General features: G+C 38.1%; 1 protein-coding gene across 10 annotated transcripts in view; it reads right to left on the bottom strand.

Moving 5' to 3' along the window:
- The window catches only part of LOC114487977 (transcription factor SOX-6-like), a 317754-nt gene that overhangs the window by 23954 nt on the left and 280466 nt on the right, over nucleotides 1-13334 (bottom strand). For 5 of the 10 annotated variants that reach the window (XM_028501031.2, XM_055091353.1, XM_055091355.1 and 2 more), the window contains one exon: nucleotides 7225-8062. In XM_028501031.2, coding sequence (XP_028356832.1) covers nucleotides 7817-8062 — 246 coding nt within the window. In that variant the 3' untranslated portion in view covers nucleotides 7225-7816. Of the gene's footprint in view, nucleotides 1-6836; nucleotides 6868-7220; nucleotides 8063-13334 lie in introns of those variants that run through there. The other 5 variants (XR_003683555.2, XM_028501028.2, XM_028501030.2 and 2 more) reach the window with 4 other exon arrangements.

Genomic DNA, 13334 nt, shown 5'->3' with positions numbered 1-13334 from the left:
AAAGTCAGAAAGAAAATCTTATTTTGTTAGAGTTGAGGTTTATATCAATGTATCCCTTTCTCTGCAATCTCACATGACTCCAGAACCTGACCCAAACCAGTTCACCCAGCCTAGGATCATATACTTAGTAGTATGATACACAAGACATGATAGTGGCTGAAGCACTATTATTAAAGAGAGATTAAAACAGCTGTACATTATGCTGAAGCACTCACTCTTCCCTTTACAAACAGACGGTCCTGGATTACAAGCAGCACTTGACCATTTAAATCACGACAACAACCAGATTTAACCAGCTGGGCCATATTCTCCTAGGCAATGCCTGTTGACCTCCTCAGTCGCAGCTGCTCAAATGAAATTCTCATTAGACAACTTATTTTCAGAAGCCAAAGGACTCTCTGATTAAATATATGTATTTAGATATAGAAGTCCTTTTTAAAGTATTCATTTTCTGACAACTGTCGCTTATGCTACAGCCCAGCTACATTGGCAACAAGATGGGTGATACAAGGATAACTAAAATTCATCATTTAATCTCAGCTGAAGGATTTTTATCTTAGAACCATTTAAAACTGAATCTATTAATCAAACTCTTTCTACACACTATACCCACCAATATCAACAGTGTTTTAAAAGGTAGATTCTGATATTCATTCATTCTATCCATCTATCCATTTTTCCATGCATCTGCACACCTATCTATCTATCTACCTACCTACCAACCTATCTATCTATGGCAGAAAAAATCAGGGTTAAATTTAGAACAAAACAGAAGCCTTGCCTATTTTCCCACAAATCTTACTTTCAGTGGAGGCACTTCAGACAGAACACCTTTGTTCATCAGTGTTTCAGCAATCCAGTCAAATCACTGCTCTGGAGAGGACATTTCTTGAGAGAATGGCAGGTAAAATACTGGACAATTATTTGGTTAATCAAAGTATCTACCTGTAAAAGAATAACTTTCCTATTACCGAATGGAGAGTTTTTGTTTTATCAAGTAGATACTGTTTTAAAATAGACCATAATAAATAAACTTTTTACAGATCAGTTACTGTATAAGAGGAGAAATGAGGGGGAAGGTATTTAGTCTGATAGAGTCAAAACATCCTCTAGGACAAGAATGACTCAGGAAAGGTCATTTATTATGTCAATCACACAAGCTTGTCACTTATGAAGTATGGTCTTCAAACCAGGAAGCAGAAGTGAGGGAGAGGTGAGTAATGCATTTGAAAGTTTTTATACATCCCATAGGATAAAGGACGTCCCAGATGAGGAGATGGGGCTTTAAAAAGTCAAAGCCAGGCAAATATTGGTGGAGCTATTATACCTCCTTAGACCTAGAATATAATTATAATATTATAGAATCAGAAATCTATCAGAAGCTTATTAATGACCTTTTCTATAATTATTTCTATTCTCCCATCACACTGTTCTGTTCTATTGCTCCAAGCAAATGATTAAAATTAGGCATCAAACTCAAAATAAAAAATAGAAATCCTCATTACTCCCATCTCCAAAACATGTTGTCTACTTTTCTCATTAACTGTTATACCATCCCACCCTCCTATTCACTCTGAGCTACCTTTAAACCACTCCTCTCTATTGATCTCCTCACTTTAAATGTCAGGTCCTAACAATTCTATCTCCAAATATCTTTTCCATATGCACCCCTTCTTCCTTTCTTGTTTCTGCTGCTTTAGTTCAGGTCCTCATTATCTCTAGCCTGAAACAATTTCCTTAATGTCTCTCTGTGCTCCCATACATCCAATAAAGTGCTGCCAGATTAACTTTCCTGGAGGAAAGCTCTAATCCATCAATTTACTGTGCTAAAAAACAGTCAGTGGTTCCTCCATAACTTTCAATATAAAGTTTGAGCTTCTTAGCCAAGAATTTAAGGGCCACTGTGATGAACAGAACCTACCTTTTCAGCCTTATACCCTATATGCATCTTCACATACTTTAAAGTAGAACGTGAAGGCTGTTTTAAAGCTTTCTGCCTGTTCCTTTTGACAGAAATGTCCCTCCCCTCCATTTCTACTTACATATATATCCTTTCATTCTCCAAGACCAGTTAAGACTCATTTTCCTATAGAACCTCTCCATGGTTTCCTAGGCAGGCACAATCTATCTTGTAAACTCCTATAACATTTTATCTATGTAGCTCTCATGGAACCTATCACATATTAAATATGAATTAGAGTTCATTTTGTATATGTTTTACACCTTTTACTAGAATATGAACTCTTTAAATTTAGAGACTATTGTTTTATTCATGATAGGTGTGCAATATCATGTAGCATAGCGGTTCTTAACCTAGGGTCCACAGACCCCAGGAGTCTATCCATAGAATTCAGGAAGTCTGTGAACTTGGATGGAAAAAATTCATTTTCACCAATTTTTTTAACTGAAAATTTGCATTTCTTTAAATTATTGATGCAGGCCACAAACCATAAATTCATAGTATCTGTGACACTGTAACCAACAAAATAACAATATATTTTTATATCACATTGTACTTGTTGAAGATATCTCAAAATATCTTTTATACTTATCACTACTTCAAAATTGTATTTTTAGTCCCTCCATTAGATCTTGCGTTTAATGCATTAGTAAAGTAGTACTTCATACCATATCACAAAATTTTTAAATTATTTAACATTTTAATATAATTCATTTTCTCATAATTCCATGGATTTTACTTTATGCATTTAAAATAAGAATGGACCTGTAGGCATTGCCAAGCCACCAAAGGGATCCACAGCCAAAAAAAGAAAGTAAGAAAGTAAGAATCCCTCAGTTCTAATATAGCACCTTGTAAAATAAGAAGAAAACTTGTAGAAAAATAATCATGATACTATGTAGTTCTTGATTAGGGCTATAAAAAATATACCATGAACTATAGAATACTGTATAAGCATACTGTTCATAAAAATTCATAGTCTTGGGCTTCCCTGGTGGCGCAGTGGTTGAGAGTCCGCCTGCTGATGCAGGGGACGCGGGTTCATGCCCCGGTCCGAGAAGATCCTACATGCTGCGGAGCGGCTGGGCCCATGAGACATGGTTACTGAGCCTGTGCGTCTGGAGCCTGTGCTCCGCAACGGGAGAGGCCACAACAGTGAGAGGACTGATCTCCTCACTTTAAATGTCAGGTCCTAACAATTCTATCTCCAAATATCTTTTCCATATGCACCCCTTCTTCCTTTCTTGTTTCTGCTGCTTTAGTTCAGGTCCTCATTATCTCTAGCCTGAAACAATTTCCTTAATGTCTCTCTGTGCTCCCATACATCCAATAAAGTGCTGCCAGATTAACTTTCCTGGAGGAAAGCTCTAATCCATCAATTTACTGTGCTAAAAAACAGTCAGTGGTTCCTCCATAACTTTCAATATAAAGTTTGAGCTTCTTAGCCAAGAATTTAAGGGCCACTGTGATGAACAGAACCTACCTTTTCAGCCTTATACCCTATATGCATCTTCACATACTTTAAAGTAGAACGTGAAGGCTGTTTTAAAGCTTTCTGCCTGTTCCTTTTGACAGAAATGTCCCTCCCCTCCATTTCTACTTACATATATATCCTTTCATTCTCCAAGACCAGTTAAGACTCATTTTCCTATAGAACCTCTCCATGGTTTCCTAGGCAGGCACAATCTATCTTGTAAACTCCTATAACATTTTATCTATGTAGCTCTCATGGAACCTATCACATATTAAATATGAATTAGAGTTCATTTTGTATATGTTTTACACCTTTTACTAGAATATGAACTCTTTAAATTTAGAGACTATTGTTTTATTCATGATAGGTGTGCAATATCATGTAGCATAGCGGTTCTTAACCTAGGGTCCACAGACCCCAGGAGTCTATCCATAGAATTCAGGAAGTCTGTGAACTTGGATGGAAAAAATTCATTTTCACCAATTTTTTTAACTGAAAATTTGCATTTCTTTAAATTATTGATGCAGGCCACAAACCATAAATTCATAGTATCTGTGACACTGTAACCAACAAAATAACAATATATTTTTATATCACATTGTACTTGTTGAAGATATCTCAAAATATCTTTTATACTTATCACTACTTCAAAATTGTATTTTTAGTCCCTCCATTAGATCTTGCGTTTAATGCATTAGTAAAGTAGTACTTCATACCATATCACAAAATTTTTAAATTATTTAACATTTTAATATAATTCATTTTCTCATAATTCCATGGATTTTACTTTATGCATTTAAAATAAGAATGGACCTGTAGGCATTGCCAAGCCACCAAAGGGATCCACAGCCAAAAAAAGAAAGTAAGAAAGTAAGAATCCCTCAGTTCTAATATAGCACCTTGTAAAATAAGAAGAAAACTTGTAGAAAAATAATCATGATACTATGTAGTTCTTGATTAGGGCTATAAAAAATATACCATGAACTATAGAATACTGTATAAGCATACTGTTCATAAAAATTCATAGTCTTGGGCTTCCCTGGTGGCGCAGTGGTTGAGAGTCCGCCTGCTGATGCAGGGGACGCGGGTTCATGCCCCGGTCCGAGAAGATCCTACATGCTGCGGAGCGGCTGGGCCCATGAGACATGGTTACTGAGCCTGTGCGTCTGGAGCCTGTGCTCCGCAACGGGAGAGGCCCCAACAGTGAGAGGACCGCGTACCACAAAAAAAAAAAAAAAAAAAAAAAAATTCATAGTCTTGGCAGAAAAAGACCAATTACCCCTCATCTAAAATAACCTTTTAAAATGGCAATTAAGATTGCTGCATACCTCCAAAGATAATTTATTATCTTTCAAAGAAAGTCTTTCCATACATGGACAGCTACACTGTTAGACGGCTTGTCTTGTTATAATTTCAATATGATCTATAATATTATATGATAATATAATGATAATATTACTAGTTCCTTTAATTATTCCTCTTATTATATAATTCTGTGTCTGTTAGCATGTCATTTGTTCTCCTCTGAGAATATCCCAACGCTTCTGAGTTCCTCTTAAAGTGTAGTAATTCTCAACACAATACTTCAGGTGCATTCTTTTGAGCAGGAAGTTCAGTGGGACTGACACCTCTTGAATCTTACATACTGTAATTGTAGTAACGCTGACTGGGATAGCACTGGCAATTTTTTGGCAATGTTCACTGCACTGACCCCATTGCACTCTCTGTCACCTAAAACTCATATGTTGGTTTTTTTTTTCAATCATGTGTCTGCTATTTAAATTTCCTTCAGTAATTACTTGTGCAGATAGGAATTTCGGTCACAGCCTCTGGACTTGACAATAAGACCTATTAAATTTTATCTTGATGGGTTAGTTTTAAGTTTATATTTTCAGTTTGTCAAAAACTTTTGACTTTTTGTTTCTTTCATACATTATATTCAGCATTCCTCCCAGATTTTTGGAATCTGTTTGATAAGCACACTTTTTATCATTTCTATTTGTACTCAATGTATTATATACATTGATATGCACTAAAAATGCCTGAACTTCTGATGCCTAAAAATATATGTACTGTAGAAAACAAAGTTCTGTACAGTACATAAAAAACATTCTTCAATAGTAGGAATATAATGACAAAGGACTCCTAAATGAGAGGTCTCTTCTTACAAATGCTTCTCTCTTTTTTTTTTTTTTTTTTTTTTTTTCTGTACGCGGGGCCCCCTAAATGAGAGGTCTCTTCTTACAAATGCTTCTCTCTTTTTTTTTTTTTTTTTTTTTTTTTGCTGTACGCGGGCCTCCCTCTGTTGTGGAGCACAGGCCCCGGACGCGCAGGCTCAGTGGCCATGACTCACGGGCCCAGCCGCTCCGCGGTATGTGGGATCCTCCCAGACCGGGGCGCGAACGCGGTTCCCCTGCATCGGCAGGCGGACGCGCAACCACTGCGCCACCAGGGAAGCCCCACAAATGCTTCTCTTGTATCAAATCTATAACACACAATAATGAAGAAGAATAAAACACTAATCATTACTTGCAAGAGAAGGATGATTTTAAATTCCCTAGCTGTCTAGACCACTCCCCCTAAAAAATCATTGCAAATCAATTTTATTTTTACACAACAGAGCCCTCTAAAGTATGTTGAAACCACTTTCTTATAGAGCTAAACCAATCTTTTTGGTGAATCACAATTAAATGTAATCTAGCAATCTCATTTATTCAGAGTTTATTGATCTGGCAGCCTCAGTTATTCTAGAATAGCCATGAATGAGAAATATAAAGTCTCTGAGCAGCCAGAAGAGTCAGCATGAAGTCCATGCACTGAAGAGCATGTATATTGCCCAGAATCTCTTAGCAACTCACCCAGAAATGTTTGTTCATATTTTAAATATAGTCCAGAATGTTATGATCATCTAATTTCATAATTGACAGATGAATATAAGAAGCAAATTAGAAAATATTCACAACTAGGTAAGAAGTAACAGTCTGAAACCTGATATTAAAGGAAGAGAAACCAAAACACACATACACACACACACACACACACACACACACACACACACACACACGCCAAAAAAGAAATCTTAACCAAGCAGACACAGGAACTCTAAAGTTTCATAATTGCAGAGAAATAACCATAAAGCCAACTGTCCTAATTATCTCAAAGATCTCTGGGGGCATCATTACATTATAGCATGGTAAAGTAATTGACATTTATAATAATTATCATCACAATACCTCAAATGTATGTAATTTACAGTTCATAAGACACATATTAATTATTATAGTTAATTCTCAAAATGTTTGAGTTAAGAAGTCAGGTTACTACCATACCAAACTTTAAACTTTGTGGTTCAGGGAGACTGAAGAACTTACCCAGGGTCACATGATTGTTTGTTAGATAGGTACTGGAGTTCATATTCTACTGCATCATGACCCTGAGTCAACAAAAAAATTTACATTTTGTGCCATATAATCTGGTTAGTAAGATAGGGAAGCATGTAATACATTTTAGAAGCTTCCACAAAGATTGCTGATGTGGTGGACACATCACAAAAATTAATTTGAAATTTTTAAACTTCTGAGCCCTTAAAGGAATAAAATTAACTTACATGAAAAATTCCCTTATATCAAATCCCCATTTCCCTATAGTACAACAGAGGTTTAAATTTAACTTACAATGTAAGTAGTAATCCAGAGCCATTAATTATCCTACATTTTAAAGTCTAAAATTTGTACATAAAAAAATGAAAGAATATACATAGTATAGCAATCACTCAGAGTTGATTTATTTAATTTAAACATATTATTAGAGAGTCTTCTTTCATCTACTTTTTAGGACCTAGGTTAACCTAAGTGGACTCTTGTAGAGAGAGTAGAGAAGGTGGATGTTTCAGTAGATGCCATGTGTCAAAGAACTCCCTTGAACATTTAGCTTTAATAGTATTAGAAACCCTCAGCTCTCAATTCTGCAACATTTGGAGGTAAAATAATAATATTTATAAATTTATAATATTTATAAAAATAAGGAGAAATAAATTAGGGGTCTTTTTGTTTTTAAACAGTTTATATTTTCATAATAAAACACTATCCATCAAGAGGAAATAAGGGAGAAAAAATGAAAAATAAAGTTGCGGCTAGGAAGATACCGGTACTCCCTTTTCCAGAGCAAGGCTTATAGTCAGTTTAAAACCTTGATTTGTTATTATAAGAGCCAAGTAAAATGCACAAAGTTGTAGAAAAATGGAGCTATCTGCTTAACATTTCTAATGGATCACAATCTGCCATCACCATGGTAACCTCTGAATAACTTTTTCCTTGCTAGTGCCAATTATGCACTTCTCTGGCCCTTAAAATCCCACTCATTTTTTTTTAAGCCTGGAATCTTTAAAAGAATAAAGCCCAACAGTTAAGTCCACACATACCCTCTTGTTCAGTCCGAGTCATTTCCTCAAGCTTCTTCTGTTTCAGTGTGTCCACCACATCGGCAAGGCTCCCTTTGCGGCGTTCTGGGGTTCCAAAAGTAACACTGGTCATTATCTCGCGGTCCCGACTCCCTTCGTCAGGCTTATGTGGTGAGGTAGAGGTATTTCGGAAGGAATATAGGGAACATAACTTATTATTCTCTGACTCCTAGAAAAACAAAATAAAATAAAACCATTAGAACATGTTTCTTTGCATATCATTGGAGAAAAATCCCAAACTCAGAATGACAGTATATGAGGCTGAGATGGACAAATAAAATATATTAACTATCTCTGCTTAAAAAAAATACTAAACATAGAGGTAATTATCAAAGGAACTAACCTGAAATTGCAGATTCGACCTTTTTTTTTTTTAACTAAAAAGCAGCCAAAGTGGTACAAAAACTTAATTTTAAAAGGAACACTTCAATTTCTTACTCATTTACACCCTTCATTTAAAATAGTTCAGATTCAATTATTAATTATAAGAATGGTAAAGTTTTTCTTTTAATTGGCACTTATATTAGCAACCCTCTTCCCACAGCCTAAAATATATGTACATCAAAAAAGAACCCCATTATCCCTAAATTTAGAAACAGTAGAGAAATTAGCTTCAATAGTCATGTTAATTATTCACCAGAAAATATATAAAATATCTAAGTCAGCGTCAGAAAGTTAGCCAACCTGAATATTTTTGTGTGCTGGGGTTTGAGGAAAATCGTTTGGTTTTTTTCTAGCTACACATTGTCAAAGTTACAGAAACCTCTTTCTATTTCTTACACTTACCCCTGATACTTTAGCACATAGTCACACACATCTTTCATGTGGCATTTAAAAATGATTTGGTTTTTTCTTTTTTTTAACAAGAAGTCAAGTTTGTTACAGAAACACTTACACAAGAATTATTTCACATTACAGAGAAGTTGGCTAACTGGTAGGAGAGTTAGGTCCATCTTCAAGAAGAAAAAGCAAATCTTAGATTGAAAATAATAAACACCTAAAAGTTTATAAAAAGAAAATGCTTTTATAGCTCTTTAAATTGGAACTGAGAGTTTTAAGCAAACATTATTGGCCACAGTCCACCAGTAGTCTTGCATTCACCTTATCTGTCTGTGTATGGGTATTCTCTCTCCCAATAAAAAACTGTATGAAATAAATAAAGCATCTAGGCTTTGTTCTCATCAGAAGCTTAAAAATCTTCATCACTCCTATACCTCTCTCCTTCTTCACAAAAAAAAGTCCAGTAAGCATCAAGAACTAGAGGGAGAGCATGAGGTAAAAGTTACAGAGTTAAAAAAAAAAAGTTACAGAGTTAATCACTGGTAGGAAAGGGAATGAAAAGAAAATGGAATCTAGAGAAATACATTTCCACATACATTAAATGAGATAATTGTACTCAGTAAATGCTAGATATTTAGGTATTATTGTCATTGCATACAAGGTAGGAATAAAACTTATTTTCACAGTTATTGGTAGCATATAATGAGCTAACATTTGTAAAGCAACTAGGCACAGTGCTGAGCCCAAAGCAGGCAGTGCTTAGTAAATGGTAGGTATTATTATTTTATTGGAAGGAACAGATCTAGGAATGGAGCCAAAGAGGTTTTTCCCCCTCTGGACCTAAGGAATTGCTTAGTAAAAAATATGTCTTGAACTAACTTGAGTATTGTAAAGTCTGTGAATATACTAAAAACCATTGAATTGTACACATTAAATGAGCAAATTGTATGGTATGTGTATCATATCTCAATAAAGCTGCTTTAAATTACTATGAGCCAAATCTTAATCTTTTCCACAAACCCATTGTTATCAAAATGCCTAACACGGAGCAGATGCTCATTACATTTGCACTAAAATAAACTGAAAAGGATAAAATAAATGGGCAGGGCAGGAAAAAGAGCTCCTCTTTACCTTGTCCCTAAATATTTTCTTTCCCCAGGAAATATGTTGTATTTCATTTACTGCTTACAATAACTGTGGAGTGATGCACAGGAACCCCTTCTTTTAGATGCCAGTCATGATTAATACATGGCTCCTTGGAATGGCCAGTTCATTCTCTACTTTGTGCAAACAAAATACTCAGAGATATGTTTGCCAAAGCCAATTTCAGCTCTTAATAGTGTCCCTATCAGAAATGTGACCTAGGCTTTTTTGAATTAGTAATACCATTTGATAAATTATGCTTCGATCACTTTCATTTCAAATGCAAATTTGTCTATCATTGCCTATAAGTCAAAAACAAACTCTGGCTCAACCTAAGGGACTGAAGACCAACTTAAAACAACAGTTACATGCAAGTGGCTACCTACAAATGACTCACCACTGACCATAATAAAGAGGAGTTTTCTCACCACTCTCAAATTGAAAGATGCTAGAAATGTCTCTCCAGCCTGAGTTACAGTTGTCCTTAGAGAATTTAGGCTCCATACAGTACCATTTTTTCTCTCAGGACTAATTTCAGTCTATTTACTCATGTCACTTACTTGTTAGATAGACTACATTCCTTATTTTTTACTCAAGGGAATGTGGTCACTGCCATCTGCACCACACACAATAACCATGGGTTCCCACACCAATGACCCACACTGTCTTCAGCCCCATAATCTGTGCAAGGTCGCTCAATACCACCAAGAAGCAGAGAACAAGAAGCTGTAAGTCATGATTTCTCCAAGAAAGCAACAAGAACTACTTGCAACATGCCACAAAGGCACCCACATGGGCAGAAGATGAAATCATAAATGACTTAAGTTGTATAAGTCATACTATCTTTAGGAACAATGGAAAGGGGCAAAATTTACCATTTATGGTCTTCACTTTTTAACTTTCTAAAACTTAAAGACATATGGACCTCTCATGAATGGGGGCCTATAGTCAATTCATCTGAACAAAGGGGCACATAAACCCAAACATTTATCGATACAATGAAGAGATTACTGTTAGATAAAAGGCAGTAAGGCCAAATTAGAAAAAGAAATTTGACAAAGAATCTCTAGTTTTTGTTCTAGGGAGCTAGGTAATTTTTAAGTAAGTTTTCTTACAGAAAAAAAAAGCTCAACTTATTCTTTTTTTTTTTTTTTTTTTTTTTTTTTTGCGGTACGCGGGCCTCTCACTGTTGTGGCCTCTCCCTTTGCGGAGCACAGGCTCCGGACGCGCAGGCTCAGCGGCCATGGCTCACGGGCCCAGCCGCTCCGCGGCATGTGGGTGGGATCTTCCCGGACCGGGGCACGAACCCGTGTCCCCTACATCGGCAGGCGGACTCGCAACCACTGCGCCACCAGGGAAGCCCCAACTTATTCTTTAATTTCCTAAAAACAAAATTGGTCCTATGAACTAACAATTGAGGCAAGATGTCCAGTGATAATATCTATCAAGTTTTGATGCATGACACTGCAGCACAGCTGTGGAGAGGTTTGAGGCAACATTTGACTAAAGCAGTGCTTCTCCAACTTTAAGGTATAGAATTCCCTGGCAAGTATGTTAAAATACAGATTCCCTTACCTCTTCCCATACCCCAAAGAGTGGGGCCCAGGAATATGAAGTTTAATAAACATCCCAAGTGATTCTGATGCACCCCACTTTCAGAAACACTGATTCCATGAGAAGGTAATGAAATGAATGTGCTTTGCCTTAATGTTATAATGTGGATATAATTATGAACATTTTAAAGAAGCCTGGTTAGTTGTGATTTTAAAAAGTAACATAAAGGAGATTACTTCTCTTCTTTTGATCTTTCTTGTGAAAACAACCACTGTATAACATGACAGAACACATGAACATCACAAAAAGAAAAGCATATGGGGCACTGAATAAGCATTAGTTCATTCAAAGGAAACTTATGATAAGTTTGTATTCTCTTAACCCTTAACTTCAGAGTCCTCCCTAACAGTGAAGAAAATTTCAAAATGCTATTTAAAAGGATCCTAGTACCATAACAAGGACTAAGGTGATGTTGATTCAGATTATCTAAGGAGCATTTCACTGGCAATTAATTAAACACAGTACAAAAATTATATGCAGATGACTGAAAAAGCATACAGTAGTACAAAAAAATAATCATTAGGCAAAGTTTCTAGAAAATACAAGCAATTTTCACAAATTAAGACTATATAGAGGGGAGAGGAGAGAAGATGGCGGAAGAGTAAGACGCGGAGATCACCTTCCTCCCCACAGATACATCAGAAATACATCTACACGTGGAACTGCTCCTATAGAACACCCACTGAACGCTGGCAGAAGACTCAGAACTCCCAAAAGGCAAGAAACTCCCCACGTACCTGGGTAGGGCAAAAGAAAAAAGAAGAAACAGAGACAAAAGAATAGGGACGGGACCCGCACCAGTGGGAGGGAGCTGTGAAGGAGGAAAGGTTTCCACACACTAGCAGCCCCTTCGCGGACGGAGACTGCGGGTGGCAGACGAGGGGAGCTTCAGAGCCGCGGCAGAGAGAGCGCAGTAACAGGGTGCGAAGGGCAAAGCACAGAGATTCCCGCAGAGGATCGGTGCCGACCGGCACTCACCAGCCCGAGAGGCTTGTCTGCTCACCCGCCGGGGCGGCGGGGGCTGGGAGCTGAGCATCGGGCTTCGGTCGGAAGCCGGGAGAGGACTGGGGTTGGCTGCGTGAACACAGCCTGAAGGGGCTAGTGCGCCACAGCTAGCCCGAAGGGAGTCCGGGAGAAGTCTGGAGCTGCCGAAGAGGCAAGAGACCTCTTCTTCCCTCTTTGCTTCCTGGGGCGCGAGGAGAGGGGATTAAGCGCACCACTTAAAGGAGCTCCAGAGACGGGCGCGGAGCTGCCAAAGAGACAAGTGCTCTGTAGTAATGTTGGCACATATCAGTGAACATATTAATAATCATGGAAGGGGAGAGAAGATGGCGGAAGAGTAAGACGCGGAGATCACCTTCCTCCCCACAGATACATCAGAAATACATCTACACGTGGAACTGCTCCTATAGAACACCCACTGAACGCTGGCAGAAGACTCAGAACTCCCAAAAGGCAAGAAACTCCCCACGTACCTGGGTAGGGCAAAAGAAAAAAGAAGAAACAGAGACAAAAGAATAGGGACGGGACCCGCACCAGTGGGAGGGAGCTGTGAAGGAGGAAAGGTTTCCACACACTAGCAGCCCCTTCGCGGACGGAGACTGCGGGTGGCAGACGAGGGGAGCTTCAGAGCCGCGGCAGAGAGAGCGCAGTAACAGGGTGCGAAGGGCAAAGCACAGAGATTCCCGCAGAGGATCGGTGCCGACCGGCACTCACCAGCCCGAGAGGCTTGTCTGCTCACCCGCCGGGACGGGCGGGGGCTGGGAGCTGAGCATCGGGCTTCGGTCGGAAGCCGGGAGAGGACTGGGGTTGGCTGCGTGAACACAGCCTGAAGGGGCTAGTGCGCCACAGCTAGCCCGAAGGGAGTCCGGGAGAAGTCTGGAGCTGCCGAAGAGGCAAGAGAC

Source organism: Physeter macrocephalus, chromosome 16, assembly GCF_002837175.3.
Source record: "Physeter macrocephalus isolate SW-GA chromosome 16, ASM283717v5, whole genome shotgun sequence".
In the NCBI taxonomy this organism is placed as follows: Eukaryota; Metazoa; Chordata; class Mammalia; order Artiodactyla; family Physeteridae; genus Physeter; species Physeter macrocephalus.
The sequence above is the reverse complement of the archived record's forward strand: the minus strand, read 5'-3'. Positions and strand labels throughout refer to the sequence as shown.